Below are 18,705 nucleotides of genomic sequence, written 5' to 3'. Positions count from 1 at the left end.
TATACAAAAATGTCTTGATGATGTTGGCATAGGGAGAAAGGGGTATTCCAAGATTTTCAAGCTAATACACTCAAAATACAAAGAAAATGAAATTTAGGCTACACTTCTTCTGAAACCATATCATGTCAGGAGAGAATGTGGGCGCTCAATGAGCGAATCAGAACTTGGCTTGGTAAGCCTTTTCACATCGAAGACACCTACCTTAATAATGGCGAAGAAATAAGATATGATAATACCAACAATATTTTCTTTGATGTGAAAATATTACAAAAGGCAATGGTCTAATTTTTTGGAATGACTTTGGTAGAGACTAGAGGATTCCATAAGTTTGTTATCAAACTTGATGAATGTGAAGTTGTGAAGCAAAGGAAAACATAGAGAATAATAATCACATTAATGAAAATGTCATTTGATAACATAATACAAAAAAAAGATCCCAGATATTTTAGTGTGCAATCAGAGAACAATATTTGGTGGCTTGGGTCATTTGAGGTATGAATTTGTTCTTTTTATTTTTGGTTTCATGAACTTTGTCATTAAAGAAATCTCACTTTCAAATTTATCATATAGGTTGTGATGGAGGACCATGATACCCTCCATTGGGTGTTCCATAGTACAAACATACCTAACATAATTAGGAGGCAAAATGAAGGAGAAACGCTTCATGTAGAAGCTATAGGAATTTTCACTGTGGAATGGAATATGGCAGGTATGGCTTGTGACACAAAAAGCATTCCCAAACATTTCTTCTAAACAGGAAGCATTTAATAACAATTTTTTTGCTTTTATATTTCAAGAGACTTAAAAACACTCAAGTACATGTACAATCTTTCAAAGGATAGAAATATAAAGTGCCCCTGCCCCTATACTGCATGGAACATGCTGTTACGATGGACAAAAGAAACTAGTCACTCACGGGCCCTTAACATGCATGAGAAAGATCCAAACTTCCAACCTGTGCTAGATATTCCTCTTGCAAGAGTACATATCTGCACATTGCATGCACTGTGCAGGATAATTGAGAAACTCATATTCCTGTACATTGATTTCCTTGGAATCTCTTGCCTATATGTAGGAGCAAAAGGGTTATTAGAGCCTTGGAAAAAGTTCTATCTGACATTAGCTTGCATGGGAGAAACATCAAGATAACAATCAACAAAAAGGGGTCAACAAAGAGTGTCCAAGTACCATCAAAGCCATCAATTTGGTGGAGTGAAAGCAAGGGACTTTCTTTACAACAATAGAAAGAATGTGGGAACAAGGAGGAGGAGCACTACAGTGTCATATGAGAAATGGAAGGCATTTCATAATATAGTAAAGGATCATGGAGATAATGGCAATGCAAGAATGAAGTAGGCAGATGTGTGGAAATACATTGACAAGATCTTCCATTCCTTAACATCTTCAAATCCACCTGTAAGTCTCCTCCCCCAGTCCCTCAAGATGTCCAGTTTCTCCTCTTGTAATCAATCCCCTTTTCAGAATAATAACAGATCTTGTTTCTATCTATTTTGGCCTAGAGAGAGAAAATATTCTAGAGAGAGATAATTCAGTTTCTAGATATCTTTGGATGGAGAAATATCCATTCTTATTAAAAAAAAAATTCCTGAAACAGAAATTCAAAAAGAACTTTCCAGTGTGCAATTGGAATAAATTAAAAATAGGTAAAAAGGACCTTAGCCTCTTGAGAGTCCAGATTTTTTTAAAATTTTGGATTAAGGTTTCTATGGACCAATAAGATCAATCCAAATGTAGGAAGGAGATAAATTGAAGAATAAAAGAAAAATTCTCCAAAAATGAGTAAATACTCACATAAGATGAAGAGTTGACTAAGGACAAGGTTATTAAGTTAAAAAAGAAAAGATATTTAGAGGAAATGATGCATTTTTGACACCTCAGTGTGGGGAATTTTTCCCATGAAGAAGGTGTCTATTTAACTTGTGTGGATGAGTTTTAAACTCACAAATAATGAGATATTTTTATCTCTCCTCTCTCTTGTTTCAACTAGAACCAAAAAGTAAGCTAAATTGACCTAAAAATGGTCAAAAAATGACCAAACTGATCTGGAAAATTTTAAACTTTAGTTTGCTTGGTTAGAGGCTCACTTTTTCCTATAAATAGAAGCCTCCCTCTTTGTAAAGATTAATAGTGTTTTATGGGGTATGTCTTTTCTCTGAGCGTCTTGGTCTGAGCACATTTTTCTGAGCATGGCCTATATTGTGATTTCGTAGACAATTTTATTATAACATCACACACCATTTAGTCATAAAACTACCCCAAGAAGATACTATATACATTTCTACCCCACAAAGATGCCGCTAACATCACACACCCTTTAGTCATAAAACTACCCTACAAAGATGCTATATACATTTAATTACATTTCTTTCCAATAGTATTTAGGGCTTATAAGATCCCTTTATTCACAAAACTACTTTTCATGTCTACTTCATTTCAACACCCTCCACCTACATCATCCATCATTCATACTACCATGATAGATAGTGATGATGAAATGATTGCAAGTCACATGGTGAAGAATTTAGGGTGCAAATTTGCATGCATCTATGCCGAAACATTTATTAGTTGCAAGGAGATACTTCAAGATTCAATTCACCATGATGATCATTTGTACACAACTCATAGTTTTGACATGCAAACCTTAATTAAGATATGACATGATTATCACATCTCTAGCAAATAGAAAAAGTTTTATGAAACCAACATGCTCAAAATTGAATATGCGATATTGAGATTAATATTCATGGTGGGTACTCACATGATGTACTAATAGTTCTTCAATATGATTACTACATCTCTAGCAAATGAAATAGGTGTAAGACACCACAAAAGTTATGCATGTTCAATACTAGGGCATCACAAGCAAAATGAATTGCTTGAAGGGAAATACTCATGTCAAATCACTAGACTCAATGCTTGAAGGGAAAAACTCATGTCAAATCACTAGACTCAATCTTCTTTACTAATGTCATCCACATAAATATTGCGACGATGCCTTCTCTCTTTGATGGGGGCATTGAATGCAATGTCATTACACACATCTCAGCCATAGCACCTGCATAAGAAGGCAAAAAGCTAAAATAGATCAATCAATATCAATGCCTCATTGATAATAATATTCTCCAACCAACAAATAAGTTTAAAAAGATTAAACACGAGAGTAACATACTTACTAGTCGTCTGGAAGATTAACAACCATTTCCACATCTTCGGAATCATTTAGAGTCCCATAGTTGCTTAACACATTTCCCTTTCCTTTCTGTCCATCAAAAAATGGTTGCAATATAGAATTGCAAATGTCAGGATCATTCTCAATAGATAAGCATGCTCTCCCAGAATGCACGCATGCTTTTTACATAGAACCAGTCCCAGCACCTAAGTCCACCACATGTCCAGAAATTGGACACAAGAACTCCAAGAAGTACAACATCATGCATGGAGCCTTCTCCAATGCACCTCTCCATGGAATACTCTCTCCATGTTTTATAGTCTGCTCACTTGTTGGTAAATAATGATGAAACAAACTACTTCCAAAAGCAATGCCCAATTTGGTACCAACCACGGAAGCATTTCCAGGATTACAAACACAAGACATACCAGCCCGATGAAGAAGGCATAAAACCACAACATCCACCTAAAGATAAGAAAAGAATTAAACATATACTTAGTACAAGCCATTTCATTATACGAGAGCATAAATTCTTTCAACAGGTCATTGTATGACAATTGTCTCACCTTATGATCAATACCACCAACTTTGATTGTGCAATATGCATCTAAGAATTGCATGTACATTCGACATGCAAACTCCAATCTACTGATCCTAGCATAACGCTCAACCAAATGAAGAACATGAGGAGCACACATAACTAGGATCCAGCCAGAATCTGAAACAACTGTGGCCGCTACTAGCAAGGAGTAGCGTACATGGTCCTCTGTTAATAAATTCCAAGATGGAGATGTGGAATCCTCTACTCCAAGAGTTTCTAGCTGTGTAGGCAGATCAATAATGACAAAATCTGCAGCCCAAGCAACACTCTTTTACCATTTCTTGTTTTTCTTTCACCTCCAAGACCCACAAAGTATTCCTTCATGTCTATATAGGCTTGTGTGAAGTTTGAGACAGACAATTGCTTCCCAAACTCGACATAATCATAGCACCAAACCTTGCAATGTGAAGCATCACATGTGCCACTCTGATTCAAAGTTAGAGAGGTCAATGGAATGTACAAAAAGCGGACAGACCTATCTTTCCATTTACATCCTTTCAGAATGGGTGTAGACTGCAGTACCTGCACATCTGTACCCACACCATATATGTAAAGACACAAAGTGATAACAACATATGTTACACAAACAAATAATAGCTTGAAAAAAGATCAAGAGAACTTACCATTATTAGTACCAGGATTTTTTGGTGGCCTACCACCCTTCTTTAGTTCCATACTTGAATCTTTGTCCTTTTTAGTCATCTTCTCAAGTGTTTTTTGAACCTCAATGACTGCATCATCATCATGGACTGAATTTGAGCTTGATGAACCCATCTCTCCCTTTTTATGCTGTGTGTACAGCTCTACCTCCTCCTCGATGCAACATCCTTTTTTCATATCGAGCCACCACGGGCAGTTCTTTCTCTCCCACTCAGAGAGCACTTGCTTCCCTTCTTTTTCTATCATGTTTGGAGAGTACATACAGAATTTTAAGTCCTGAATTTTTGTCCATACTCGACATATGGGCAACAATTTTTCAATCTTACCAACAGCTTTTAAGGATTGCAAGAATCTGCATACAATAAGAGTCTTAGTACAAAAGCGAAATACTTAAGGATGGATTTTTAATTGAAAAGGAAAAAACATGTATTGCTTACCTAAATACCAATCGTCGAGATGCCCTCGTCATCTCCATTTGTCCTGTTTGCAGCTGTAGCAACAGTCATTGAATCCTTTAAATCTTCATAAAGTTCAAGTCTGTTCATTGCTTGTATTTCCCCAAAATACTCTCTCAACGTAGGATCTTGAGGAAGCACAAAGCTAGCTTGTTGACTAGCAACCAAGACCTGAGAGAGTAACCTCTCAGATTCACAAAGCAACTGATCCATCCATGCCTCTTTCGCCATCCACTTTATGAATTCTCTATCAGCTTTTGGCATCCCATAACTTGTTCTCAAATTTGAATCTGACCCTAAGATTCTGAGGGTTGCTAGTTGTGTCTCCTTTGAGACTTTTGCAATGGAGATGTTATACAACTTTTCCAATGTGACAATGGATGATTTATCATCAAATGGGAGGCTCCACAAGATATTAAACCAATCTTCACCATTTGTTGGTTTGACAATAGACAGAATCTACATATAAACAGTACATGCAATCGTCACACTCAACTGTATTTTTTAATCATACAATACATGAATATCCCATACCTTGATCATTTTGTAAACAAAGATCATATGACCAATCTCAAAAAACACTTGAACACTTTAAAAAGTCAACTTTATGTTATGAATCATTAAATTAACCATACCTTGATCATTTTTCGACCATACTTGAGATTCACATCCTTTCGAATACTTTTAAGTGATTTCTCCATATCAGCAACACTCAAATTTGGCTGAAGTTCCTTTAGCTTTGCCTCATAATCTTGCTTGTATAGTGGCTAAAATATATTCCAAAGAGATGAATGAGTACAATGAATTAGTTAGTTCTAATTTAAAAGACATCCATGACAAATGGTATGAAACTTACTGCAAATACCATTCTCCCTAGCATCAGAGATGTCAAAGGATACCAAGTACTTGATCCTTTACTGCTTTCATTTGCCCTATGCTTTTCAAGTGTCTTTTTTTCTTCCTCAGAAAAAAGTGATAAGTACTCATTCTCATCACATGAACACATTGTCTTAGTGTTGAACAAATAATCCTTGAGATTTGTTTTAATAATTGCTGTTTCATTAAGGCTGAAAAATAAAAAATACATAGCTTCAAACATATTAAGAATTATTCACAAAACCCTTAAAAGCTCGAAAAAAGGTAACACATATAAGTAAGAACTCGCACTTACAGATTGAACCTTTGAAGAGCAGCTATTAGCTTCATTTCTGTTTCTTTCTCTGGAGTAATAAAACTTGCTAAAACTCGAATATGCCATGCCTTTGATGTCTTGAATTTCTCCTCAATTAGAGACATCCATGCAACAGTACGGTGATTCCCCTCCCACACAAAAAACATCTTTCGAGACAAAAATGACCAATCAGCATCATCAACAATCTGTGCCTCAAATTCTGCATTTACATCCCTCCAACAAGAATCCCATGATTGTTCAATTTCATCTGTCACCTCTTGTGAAACACCATCCGAAAGTGTTGTAGATAAAATAAACATTCCTTTCTGTTGAATATATTTTTCTGCCTCTAGAGCTTGCTTTAGGCTATCCATATCAGTTCGTAGGCCTCTCACTCTTGTGTTTACAACACAACGACATAATGGGATCAAGGGAGAAATCTTTCCAGGATTGATTGCAAGAGATTCAATAACATCCTTCCCTTGGCCAATATCAAGTGCAGCAGGAAACTCTTGCTCAAACTCCTCATCTAGTTGTTTATCCTCTTTCTTTCTCTTCTTAGAAGATTCCTCCACAATTATAGTATTGTCTTCAAAGTCTTCCATCTCCTTATCCTCTTCAACTTCAATTTCAACCTCTTTTTGAATCTCTAAATTTGGTGTAGATTCCACTTGCAAACTTCTCTTGCTACTTGTCCTTCCACCTCTCTTGCCTCCTCGTTCTCCTCTTCCACCTCTCCCCCTCCTCTCAGAATTTCTTAATTTTACCATCCTGCCAATGTGACAAAGATGCATTTAAAAAAAGAAGTCATCACATGGCATAGAATAGACTTACAAGTTCAATTAAGTCCTAGCATTACTTCAATAGCATACAAAGAAACCCCAAGAGGCTTCAAAATAGAAAATACCTGAAGCTTGATCGTGATGCTGCTAATTGAAGTTGCACTTGACGAGATGATGGGGCTTGAGGAGACTAGCTGGACAACAAAAGCATACAAGAAAAAGTTATTAAGCATACAAGAACAAGTTATTAACCTTAAAAGCGTACAATCATACTTGTAAATCTAAGAGATGAAAGATCACTAAACTTTTGATATGCTTACATGTGCATAGATATGAGTTGTGGCTTCTTGTTTTGGACAAAACTCATGTATATCCTCCTCGTCTCAAGCACCCTAAGTAACATGTATGGTATCTCTCCTCAATCTACTTATATATGCTAAGCCCAAAATCCTTTGAGGAGATCTACACCCCCATATGCAATGTTGTACTATCTTACAAGCTACCGGGCATCTAGGGTCTGCACCAAAAATAGCTCTCCACTAAATAATGGGGAGGCCACCATGCATGGATTTCATTCACGTGATCACGTTAACCGCGAAGTGGTAATAACACTAGTTAATAACACTCTCATACACTTGTTAATATCATAGATATTCACACAACCGGGAGAAACTTGCTATCCCGGTTTTCCCAGCGGGCTACTAGCTTGGCCCGGTGGGCCACTGTTTAGCCCGGCGGGCCTTTTTTTGCGCCAAAAACTTGGCTGCTTTGGAGGGACCTATATAAAGGGTTTCCCCTCACTTCCAAATGTGCTTTACCAAAGCACTTGGGTGGCTCACCTCAGGCTAAAAGACACAAGAGGTGAGTATAAATATTCTGGATTTTTGTTTGAAGCTTGTTAATAATATTTTGTATTTTATAAGATTTTGATTGTAAATGGTTTATCGTATTTGTTACGTGGACTAGCAATGTCTCCTCTTGGGTGGTCTACTCGAGTGCCAATTGGTCTGGGTAGGAGCTTCCCTAGAGGAGGGTATAGGTGGTGAGATGTTCGGGACATCATCTCTATCTAGGGATGGATTGCCTCAAATGCATCTCACCAAACGTTTGGTTTCTTTAGGTCGACTAGCAATACCTCCTCTTGGGTGGTCTACTCGAGTGCCATTTGGTCTGGGTAGAAGCTTCTCTAGAGGAGGATATAGGTGGTGAGATGTTCGGGACATCATCTCTATTTAGGGATGGATTGTCTCAAATGCATCTCACCAAACGTTTGATTTCTTTAGGTCGACTAGCAATACCTCCTCTTGGGTGGTCTACTCGAGTGCCATTTGGTCTGGGTAGGAGCTTCTCTAGAGGAGGATATAGGTGGTGAGATGTTCGGGACATCATCTCTATTTAGGGATGGATTGCCTCAAATGCATCTCACCAAACGTTCGGTTGCATTGGCAAGAAGTGGGTTTTAGACTTTATAATTGCATATTTTAGTTTTACTCAGGCTGTTTTGGATCTCAAATCTTGCATGATTGTTGTTTAGGTGTTACAATGGTTGCTTCTAATTGCGGCACATCAACCCAACGAAGCAACAGACCATTAGAAACTAGTGGAGTTTCCTTGCAACGAGATATGACAGCACAAACTTTGAATGTTGCGTCTCAAAGTGGCAAGAGGAGGAGCGGAGGAAAATCACCGGGACCTGAATGGCAATTTGCTTCCAATCTTTCTAGATTTGTCGAATGGAAGTGTAATTTTTGTGGCTTGGTAAAATCTGGGGGTGCTCCCAGAATAAGGGAGCATTTGCTTGGCACTAGCACAAAAAATCCCGGAGGTAAATGCAAGGGTGCAGGAGCTGATGATGCTGCAAAGCGCCTTAGAGCTTTGATAAGTAAACAAGCATCACAAAACAAGAGGCCCAATCTCTGTGCAAGAAATCACCAATCGCCGAATTTGGCAGCATCAAGTGGAGGGATCTCCAACCAAGGAGTGACTCCAACACATACTACTTGCCAAAATGACACCCAAGGTCCAGATGTCTCAATACCGATGGATGCATCTCCTGAGTTTCAGGTGGGTATGTCTCGTAGCAGACAAACTAATCTAGTTGACAGCTTTCATGCCACTGCTTTAGAGGATGCTCAACTTGCTTTAGCGAAAGCGATCTTCTTTACTGGTTCTTCATTGTCTATGGTCACGAAAGATTCATGGAAGATGGCTTGGAAGAAGATTGGAGAATATGGACCTGGGTTTTGTCCACCAACTTATCACCACATGCGAAATCAATTACTTGACAAGTGCTATGACAACACACGGGAAAGCGTTCAAAGACTCATAATTGACACCACAAATCAGTCTGGATGCACAATTGTCAGTGATGGTTGGTCGAATGCCCAAAGACGTCCATTGATAAATGTAATGTTGGTATGTCCTCGTGGGGAATGCTTTATCAAAGCTGTTGATAGCTCCGGGGAAATTAAATCTGGTCAATTTATCGCCGATATCATTGGTGATGCTATCGACCAAGTTGGGTCTGAAAATGTGCTTCAAGTGATTATGGATAATGCAGCTAATTGTCGAGCAGCAGGTCGTATGTTGGAATCTCGATTTTCCAATATCTATACATTTGGTTGTAACACTCATAGCCTTAACTTGGTGTTACAAGATTGGTACAAAAATGCTGATACAGAGTGGTTCAAGGAGATTATCGATAGTGCAAGTAAGATTGTCAAATTTGTGCTCAAACGGCAACGTGTTTTAGATATGTATCGTCAACGCGCATGGAAACTATGCTAAAGTTGCCTTGTGAAACCAGATTTTGCACTAATTTTTATATGCTTCAATCTCTCCTAAGAAATAGGAATGCAGTCATGGAAACCTTTGTGTGTGCTGGCTTCTCTGAGTGGGAGGTTGACCAGTCCGAAAAGGTTAAAGAAAAGGTGAAGTACATGCGATCTTTGATATCGGATCGTAGTTTATGGGAGGAAGCAGCAGATTGTTATCATGTTATGATGCCAGTTATGCTTGCTTTGCGCCAGTTGGATTCTAGATTGCCAAATATCGGGAAGGTTTGGATGGCGTGGTGGTCCATTCAAGAAAGCCTCGCAAACCCAGAGGAGCCCACTAAAACTGTTGTCAAGCATTGGAGTCCTCCATTCACCAGAGCAAGGAGAAATATCTTGGCCAAGTATGTAAGCGCTCGGTGGGTAGGAGCACATAGTCCATTGCATAGTGTCGCATATTGTCTTGACCCAGAATACTGGCATATGGACGTGAATGCCCTAGATGAGGAGGTAATCGATGATTTCTATGATGTTGTGGAGCGATTTTATGAAGGTCCAGATGAGCAAGCAACAGCGGTAATTGAGCTAACCAAGTATAAATTGAAAGAAGGTAGATTTGCCTTGGAGTTTGTGCAAAAGCTTGCTAAGGAACAGCCTGCTTGGAAATGGTGGATGTTGAATGGGGGAAGTGTTCCAACTTTGCGACGCTTAGCTGTGAGAGTGCTTGCGCAATGTGCTTCAAATTCTAGTTCTGAACGTAATTGGAGCAGTTACAAGTATGTGCATTCTATTAGCAGAAATCGTTTATTGAGTGATAGAGCTGAGAAGTTGGTGTATATGTATTGTAATGATAAATTGGTGAAGTCAATTGAGTCAGATGATTACAACGAAGAGATGCCTAAGTGGACATATGACATTACTCAGGATGAGTATGATGCAGAAGAGAATGGAGATGTAGAGCCTAATGTCCCACATACGAGCGATAACTTGTGCTTTATTGAAGAGATAGAAGAAAACTTGCAACCCGATTTTGGTGTTAGTAAAGCCACCCGCAGACGCTCCTCACGTTTGATGTAATCATGTTAGTTTTGACACACTCCAATGTAATCCGTCTTGCAACAATTGGATATCAAACATGTTGGTGAACATTTTAGAGAGAATGGTTTTTAGTCATGTCATGTTAAACTTAGAATACGAAATCATGTTAGTTTTGACACACTCCAATGTAATCCGTCTTGCAACAACTGGATATCAAACATGTTGGTGATCAAATTAGAGAGTATGGTTTTTAGTCATGTCATGTTAAACTTAGAATACGAAATCATGTTAGTTTTGAGACACTCCAAAGTAATCCGTCTTGCAACAACTGGATATCAAACATGTTAGTGTCAATTTAGAGAGTATGGTTTTTAGTCATGTCATGTTAAACTTAGAATACGAAATCATGTTAGTTTTGACACACTCCAATGTAATCCGTCTTGCAACAACTGGATATCAAACATGTTAGTGTCAATTTAGAGAGTATGGTTTTTAGTCATGTCATGTTAAACTTAGAATACGAAATCATGTTAGTTTTGAGACACTCCAAAGTAATCCGTCTTGCAACAACTGGATATCAAACATGTTAGTGTCAATTTAGAGAGTATGGTTTTTAGTCATGTCATGTTAAACTTAGAATACGAAATCATGTTAGTTTTGACACACTCCAATGTAATCCGTCTTGCAACAACTGGATATCAAACATGTTAGTGTCAATTTAGAGAGTATGGTTTTTAGTCATGTCATGTTAAACTTAGAATACGAAATCATGTTAGTTTTGACACACTCCAATGTAATCCGTCTTGCAACAACTGGATATCAAACATGTTGGTGATCAATTTAGAGAGTATGGTTTTTAGTCATGTCATGTTAAACTTAGAATACGAAATCATGTTAGTTTTGAGACACTCCAAAGTAATCCGTCTTGCAACAACTGGATATCAAACATGTTAGTGTTAATTTAGAGAGTATGGTTTTTAGTCATGTCATGTTAAACTTAGAATACGAAATCATGTTAGTTTTGACACACTCCAAAGTAATCTGTGTGCATGTGTTTGTGTGTGTGCGAGAGAGAGAGAGAGAGAGAGAGAGAGAGAGAGAGAGAGATAGAGAGAGAGCATTGGAAATCTTTTGAACAAAGTTGCCGAATCTTGTTAAATTCCAGGGTTGCATTTAAGAGAGAGATAAGTTTAAATGCGGCTCTAACTCGTCCATGTGTCGTGCATTGGTCAACCGATCATAGTCGGCACCCAATTTAAAACATATATGCAAATTTTTGTGAAATTCTTTGCCGCACAAAGCACACGTAGTACTGTTGACCATGTGTTGCAAAAGACAGGTCAAGTGGTACATGTGCCCACATGGGACAGTGTAGTGGCCAGACCATGAGTGAAAGAAACTATAACAAATAGGGCATGGTCCGCCACTTTCGTGCCCATGTAGAGGTGGTTGCTCCAAACTATTCGGGTGTTCAAATGCCGTCATAGGAGAGTTTGCATGGCCTTGCTCCTCCATTTGCGTTATGCGTCTCTTCAAGAGCTTTTTCTCTCTTAGTATATCTCTAGCGCTTGAACTTTCAGGTGCTTGCCCGCGCTCTGGTGCTGCTTCCGTCTGTTGAGGGCCTTGGGTGCCTCTAATTTGGTTGATTTGAGTTTGAAGCTCATCAACCGTGTGATGAACTTCCATTGAGGCTCCAAGAATGGCCAGTTGCAACTCATCTCGAGGCATAGTGATTGACTCACTCCGAATGTCTTCCACATGTAGATGAGGAGGTCGAGAGCTAAAGTCTACAACTGAATTCTGCACAAATTGTGCATATAGCATTTTAGCAAACCAGAGGGGACAGTCACCGTGATGCATGGGTTGGGCCATGACATCCACAAAAATGCGCTCCGCATGCTCGATAATTAAAGGAACACTACATTGTGTCAGCTTCAAGCGCCCTTTTTTTATGGCATCATTGGAGACGTCAGGCCAGATGCTCTTGACCATCTCTTTGGACACATTCTTGTTTACTTGGGCATACTGTAATCCATGGGCCGGTGCCCATTTGGAGGTGCGTCCGGTAATACATGCCGCATCATTCACAGTGCCACTGCCCGAGATTTGCTTTAAGCGTTCAAATGCCTTCTTTGCGGCTTCATTATTATCAGCCATCTGAGAAAAAGTATGTATACACTTTAAGTTTATAGAATCAATGTTAATTTAGGAATAGCTTTAAAGTTATTTTCAGATGTTAGGTATAAGTTTATAAAATCAATGTTTATTTACTGCAAACTTGTTATTTTCAAATACTCAGAGAGAGAGAGAGAGAGAGAGAGAGAGAGAGAGAGAGAGAGAGAGAGAGAGAGAGAGAGAGAGAGAGAGAGAATTGGGATCAAAATAATATTTAACAATTGGGACCAAAATAGTGTCAGTCGATTAAAGGCAGGTCATGGAATAGATAGCCAACCAAAACATATCATTTACAAGAGGCTTTATAATAAGTGTGGTGTCATCTCAGATAGTGGACGTAAGCATGCAGCGGGTGACACTTCCAAATTCTTCAATTGCTCCTCAAAATCTGCCATGGTCTTCCTATCTTCCTTTGATGGCGTCATATAGGCAGCCGTCCATTCCTTAATCAAATTTGTGTGGATGGCAGTTTTACCCACCCACGGCACTTTGGTCATTTCTACAAACTCAGCACAAAATAATGTAAACTTTTCAATCACCCAAGCCAAGCAGAAGACATCTGATGCCTTGCTCCATGGACAAGGGGACCTTACATCTGCGAGCTCAGGGGCTCTCCAGGGGCGTTGATCGTGCTCTGCTTTGTTGGCGATATTTGTGGGTTTGAACTCAATCCCATCCCTCAATGCAAGACCCCAGTCAATGATGCCTACCCGTGGCACCCCTTCTTTGGTGAAATCTATCATTATATTCCAGGGGTGGCAATCATTGTGGATGATCCCTTCAGCATGTGCAAAGGCCATGGTATTCACAAGGGCACAGATAAGCTCGGGAGCATGAAAAATCAAAGACTTGTATCGCTCCATTTCATGAGGAGCCACTTGTTTTTTCTTGTATCTGTTGCCTTTACCTGCAGCAAGCATGGAACTGAGGGTCCCCTTAGGAGGCGGAACACACTCCATTATATCTCCAAGACTTCCCCCATTAAAGAGGGGGAAGAGCAGTATCCATGGCTCCTTCCTTGTGTGCCCAATGGCGCGCACTATGCCCCTGTGGGTTAGGTCGATTGAAGCCTCCTGAGCAAAAGACTTCAAGTGAGCCCTTCGGCTACCAAGGAATTGCTTTGCACAATAAGAAATGCCTTCTGGAAACCAGGAGACACCTTGAATATGGCATTTATGTACAACGCCGTACGATCCAGAGCCCATCTTCTTTTCTGTGATGATGGCCTCTGCAGGCAACCCAATTGTCATGCTGCAGTTAGTATTATGCTTTGTGCGCTGCAAGTGGGTGCCTTTAGAGACCTCACGTGCACCAGATGATAAATCTTCTTGTTCATCAGCAGGCCGGTCCAGCTCTTTGCGAGCTCTCTTGCTCAGGATAGCTTGGGTGTCTATGGCCTTTGCACGCTTGGACCTCTCTTTCTCTACCTTCCATTTTGTGTGGAAGTGCTCCAGCTTGGATTCATTTGTTTCCGCTGGTCTGTCGTCACCTAGGTCAACAGCGCATCTAGGCATGTTGCCCACAATGCTAGTAACAAAATGCTTGATGGCTGCTCCATCAGCACCCACATGGATATTTTTCACTGCGCGGACAACCTCACCTAATATTTGCTCAAATCGATTCCTATCAGACACAATACCCTCGATGTGATTAGGTGACAAGCAACTAATGAGGGTAACGAGTTTGATACGAATTGATTTCTTGATTTCAGGAGTAAGTGCAAGCGTCGCCATCAATCTGCACAATATAATTGACAAATAGTTGCAACATTTATAACCACAAAAAATGCTATTTGTAAGCTAACTAAGAGATTTCTACATCCAACACACTTATGACTCATGTCATGCAAACTAAATAATCACATTCATCGTCAAAAACAAACACAAAACACAAGTTTACGACTTAACTTGACGTCAGCAGACCTAGTCAGTATACCGACCATCTGCAGATATCGCATTAAGATGAAAACTATGGCACAAGTTAAATGCTTTGACACATCGTCAGCAGACCTAGTCAGTATACCGACCATCTGCAGATGACTATCAAACCAAATAACAAAAACAAACTTCACCACATAGCTTGGTGTCAGCAGACCTAGTCAGTAAACCGACCATCTGCAGATACCGTACTAAGTAGCAAAGCATCACACATGTCAAATGCTACGAGCGCACATCAGCAGACCTAGCCAGTAAATCGGCCATCTGCAGCGGGCTCTCAAAGCATTTAACAAAAACAAAGCCGCATTGTAACTTGGTAACTGCAAACCTAGTCAGTAAACCGACCATTTGCAGATACCGTGCCACAACGAAAACTTCTACATAAGTTAAATATTAAGAGTGCACATCAGCAGACCTAGCCAATCGCTCGGCCATCTGCAGCGGGCCTCTTAACATTTAACGACACATGCACATGCATCACAAACAACGTTAAACTTAAGCGTATGCAAAAAATTAAATGACACCAACACTTTCAACTTAAAAATTACCTCAAATTGATCACACTAGCAACACTGACACCAAGTACAAGGAAGATTCTGTGAACAGTGACCCCCTGGACCACCCTTTTATACCACAATATAGCCCGCCGGGCCGGGAGTCGGGCCCGGCGGGCTTCTGCGCGCCCGGCGGGCCTGGCGGTCCAGACTTGTAGCCCGGCGGGCCAATTGTGGGTTACCAGGTCATCCCACCCTCTAGGATTTGAGAACTGTGAATTTTGTGAACATTGAGATTTGTGAACAATAGCTGTGATCACAAGAAAAAAGGCTGTGATCACGTGAATATGAAATCCCTGCCACCATGTAACGACAACTAAAAGAAGTGGGTTATGTATGAGTGCCAAAGTATCTTTTGAATCAACGAGGTAACGTTATAACTCTCCTAGTATGTATGAGTGCGGTCCTTTATCTAAGTAAAAGGAGCCTTGTAGTATGGATACTATAGTTGAAAAAATATTGACTCTTCATTAGTGGATTGGTTGTAATCATCTAATTGTATTGCCTTCGGGCGGGAGACCAAGCTGCCTTCAAGCCACCACTAGAGAAGGATCTACTAGAGAGAAAAAAAAAGTACATGTACACAATATGCAGCCCACAGTAGAGAAAGGGCATCAACAATTGGTATAAGTGGCCAACAACAGGTACACTTGGTAAAACAATTAATACATAGATGAGTTGGTACAAACATTTTACATAGAGGCTGCAAAACATCTCAACTAGCACTCAGTGTTCACAAATCCAATTGGATCTTAGACAAAATTGGAAGATCAATCATTTATCATATACTACAAGCCCTTTCTGAATGCAAAGAAATAATGTGTGATTCTAGGCTTCCAGGGATGTGTAAACTCACGCCTATGTAGCTTGCATCTGACAAATCCAAGACCACAACATACGACTAAGTTCCTGGCAAGTGCAGATGAACTATGTAAAATGTGCATTCAATTATGTGTAGCAATGAGGGACTAGCGTAGCTATACAGCAACATCGTGCCTCTAGTCTTTAAGACTGGCTTGAGTATCTTCCTTGGCTTGAGTATCTTTAAGACTGGCTTGAGTATTTTATGTCAATGATGCATTAAGATCTTCCCTAATCAAAAAGTCCAGCATTAATTGAAAAGCTTACAAGGGGAGAAAGTCCTTGTTGTAAAAGAGCTGTTGGAGAAACGAATAGTGGATCACTGTACCGCAATGCATGAAAACAATCCAGCTGGAAAGACAAAATTATAAGACACATATTAACCAATTCTTTTGCGTAGTATACTTCTAAGAAAAAGGTCAAAAAACAACATCCAAGCAAGAAGAACCCGCATAAATAAAAACATTGTAAATAAAGCACAACAAGGAGCCACAGCACTAGCCTTCCACAGGTTGACGCCACAACAAGCTAGAGAGAGTGTAAGAGACGCCGTCCACAGCACCACGTCGAGGGAGGCAGAGCACTAGCCTTCCACAGGTTGATGCCACAACAAGCTAGAGAGAGTGTAAGAGACGCCGTCCACAGGTTGACGTGAGGGAGGCAGAGCAAGGGTGAGGGCGAGGGCGAGGTTCACTGCGCTGTCCACAGGTTGACGTCGAGGGAGGCAGAGCAAGGGCATGGGCGAGGTTGACGTCGAGGGAGGCAGAGCAAGGGCGAGGGCGAGGTTCACTGCGCCGTCCACAGGTTGACGTCGAGGGAGGCAGAGCAAGGGCGAGGGGTCGAGGGAGGCAGAGCAAGGGCGAGGTTCACTGCGCCGTCCCACAGGTTGATGTCGAGGGAGGCAGAGCAAGGGCGAGGGGTCGAGGGAGGCAGAGCAAGGGCGAGGGCGAGGTTCACTGCGCCGTCCACCACCCCACAGGGCGAGGGCGAGGGGTCGAGGGAGGCAGACCAAGGGCGAGGGCGAGGGGTTGAGGGAGGCAGAGCAAGGGCGAGGTTGACGTCGAGGGAGGCAGAGCAAGGCCTTGATGATTTGTATACGGCGATGCAGAGCAAGGGCGAGGGCGAGGGAGGCAGAGCGTTGATGAAAACAGGGAGGTGTGAAGATTGAAAACGAAAGGCCAAAATACCCCTTTCGTCGACGAAAGGGGTATTTTGGCCTTTCATTTTCTTTAATTTTTTTAAGAAAATGAAGGGCCAAAATACCCCTTTCGTCGATGAAAGGGGTATTTTGGCCTCTCATTTGCATGAGGAAAAAGGTGGGCCACCCCCAAACGATGCCAAAATTAAAGGATACCGTCTTCTTGTTATTTGTGTAAGATTCTCATGATTTTATTGTTATAAAAAATTTCATGAAAATGATGCCAAAATTTGTCGGTCATTTAAGGATACCGTCTTCTTGTTATTTGTGTAAGATTCTCATGATTTTATTGTTATAAAAAATTTCATGAAAATATCGTGTGTCTGCTAACACAATTGCAAAAAAACAAAATGGTTGTTTGAAGTTTTAAGTCGCTTTTTCGTAGGGATATCAGTTCAAGTTATGGCATTTATGGTTGGTGTTTAAGAGACTAATGAGGAGAATTAAGACAAACGTTTTTTTTTTCAAATTTGGGGCCCCTTTTTCCTCATGAAAATGAAAGGCCAAAATACCCCTTTCGTCGACGAAAGGGGTATTTTGGCTTTTCATTTTCATGAGCCCTTAAGAAAATTTAAAGGCCAATAGACCCCTTTAAGAAAATTTAAAGGCCAATAGACCCCTTTCGTCGACAAAAGGGGTATTTTGGCTTTTCATTTTCATGAGCCCTTAAGAAAATTTAAAGGCCAATAGACCCCTTTCGTCGACGAAACGGGTCTATTGGCCATTTATTTTCATGAGAGCCTAGAGTACAGAGAGACACGAGGGCGCGGGAAAGGGGGGCGACGTGCGGGTGGGTCGCGAGTCATCACGAGGGTGAGGGCGGCGATGGCCGATCCAATCCATAATTCATCTAAGGGCTCTCATGAAAATGAATGGCCAATAGACCCCTTTCGTCGACGAAAGGGGTCTATTGGCTTTAATTACAATCTATGCTACCAAACTATGATGTTAATAGGAACCATGACTTATAATGATTATCATACGAATTTGATTGCTAATGAGAATGCAGCAATGATGAGTGATCATTTAATTAAACATCATTACTGTGTGAGGTTGATAATTTTTCATAATTGTGAGGTTGATAATTTTACTGTGTGAGGTCGACATACAATTAAATATTTTTTTGATTAATATTCAATTAATGATAGACCCCTATTGGAGAGAATAATTAAATATAGAGGCCAATAGACCCCTTTCATCAACGAAAGGGGTCTATTAACCTCTATATTTAATTAATGGTTCATGAAAGATAGAGGCCCATAGACCCCTTTCGTCGACGAAAGGTGTCTATTGGCCTCTACCTTTCATT

The 18,705-nt window shown here is 40.3% G+C and overlaps 1 protein-coding gene and 1 long non-coding RNA gene across 2 annotated transcripts; both read right to left on the bottom strand.

Moving 5' to 3' along the window:
• Positions 1 to 2,726: 2,726 nt before the first annotated feature.
• LOC147616578 (uncharacterized) lies at positions 2,727 to 4,803 on the bottom strand. Its single transcript, XR_015262435.1, has 3 exons — positions 4,415 to 4,803; positions 3,757 to 4,321; positions 2,727 to 3,655 (listed from the first exon to the last, which is right to left on the bottom strand). It is a non-coding gene; the product is annotated as an uncharacterized LOC147616578 (long non-coding RNA).
• Positions 4,804 to 4,888: 85 nt separating this feature from the next.
• On the bottom strand, positions 4,889 to 16,549 carry LOC147616577 (uncharacterized). Its single transcript, XM_086777123.1, has 6 exons — positions 16,466 to 16,549; positions 6,985 to 7,053; positions 6,078 to 6,848; positions 5,763 to 5,959; positions 5,542 to 5,673; positions 4,889 to 5,365 (listed from the first exon to the last, which is right to left on the bottom strand). Exons 3-4 carry the CDS (start codon positions 6,845 to 6,847, stop codon positions 5,950 to 5,952), a joined length of 780 nt encoding a protein of 259 aa, XP_086633249.1. The 5' UTR covers position 6,848; positions 6,985 to 7,053; positions 16,466 to 16,549; the 3' UTR covers positions 4,889 to 5,365; positions 5,542 to 5,673; positions 5,763 to 5,949.
• Positions 16,550 to 18,705: the final 2,156 nt, after the last annotated feature.

The sequence above is a fragment of the Cibotium barometz genome, chromosome 38, assembly GCF_041138505.1.
Source record: "Cibotium barometz isolate CiBa-2024 chromosome 38, ASM4113850v1, whole genome shotgun sequence".
Lineage (NCBI taxonomy): Eukaryota > Viridiplantae > Streptophyta > Polypodiopsida > Cyatheales > Cibotiaceae > Cibotium > Cibotium barometz.
Note: the sequence above shows the minus strand (reverse complement) of the source record. Positions and strands in the feature narration are given on the sequence as shown.

Excerpts from the sequence above, each read along its gene's own strand:
- LOC147616577 (XM_086777123.1), bottom strand. The coding sequence starts at position 6,847 with ATGGTAAAATTAAGAAATTCTGAGAGGAGGGGGAGAGGTGGAAGAGGA.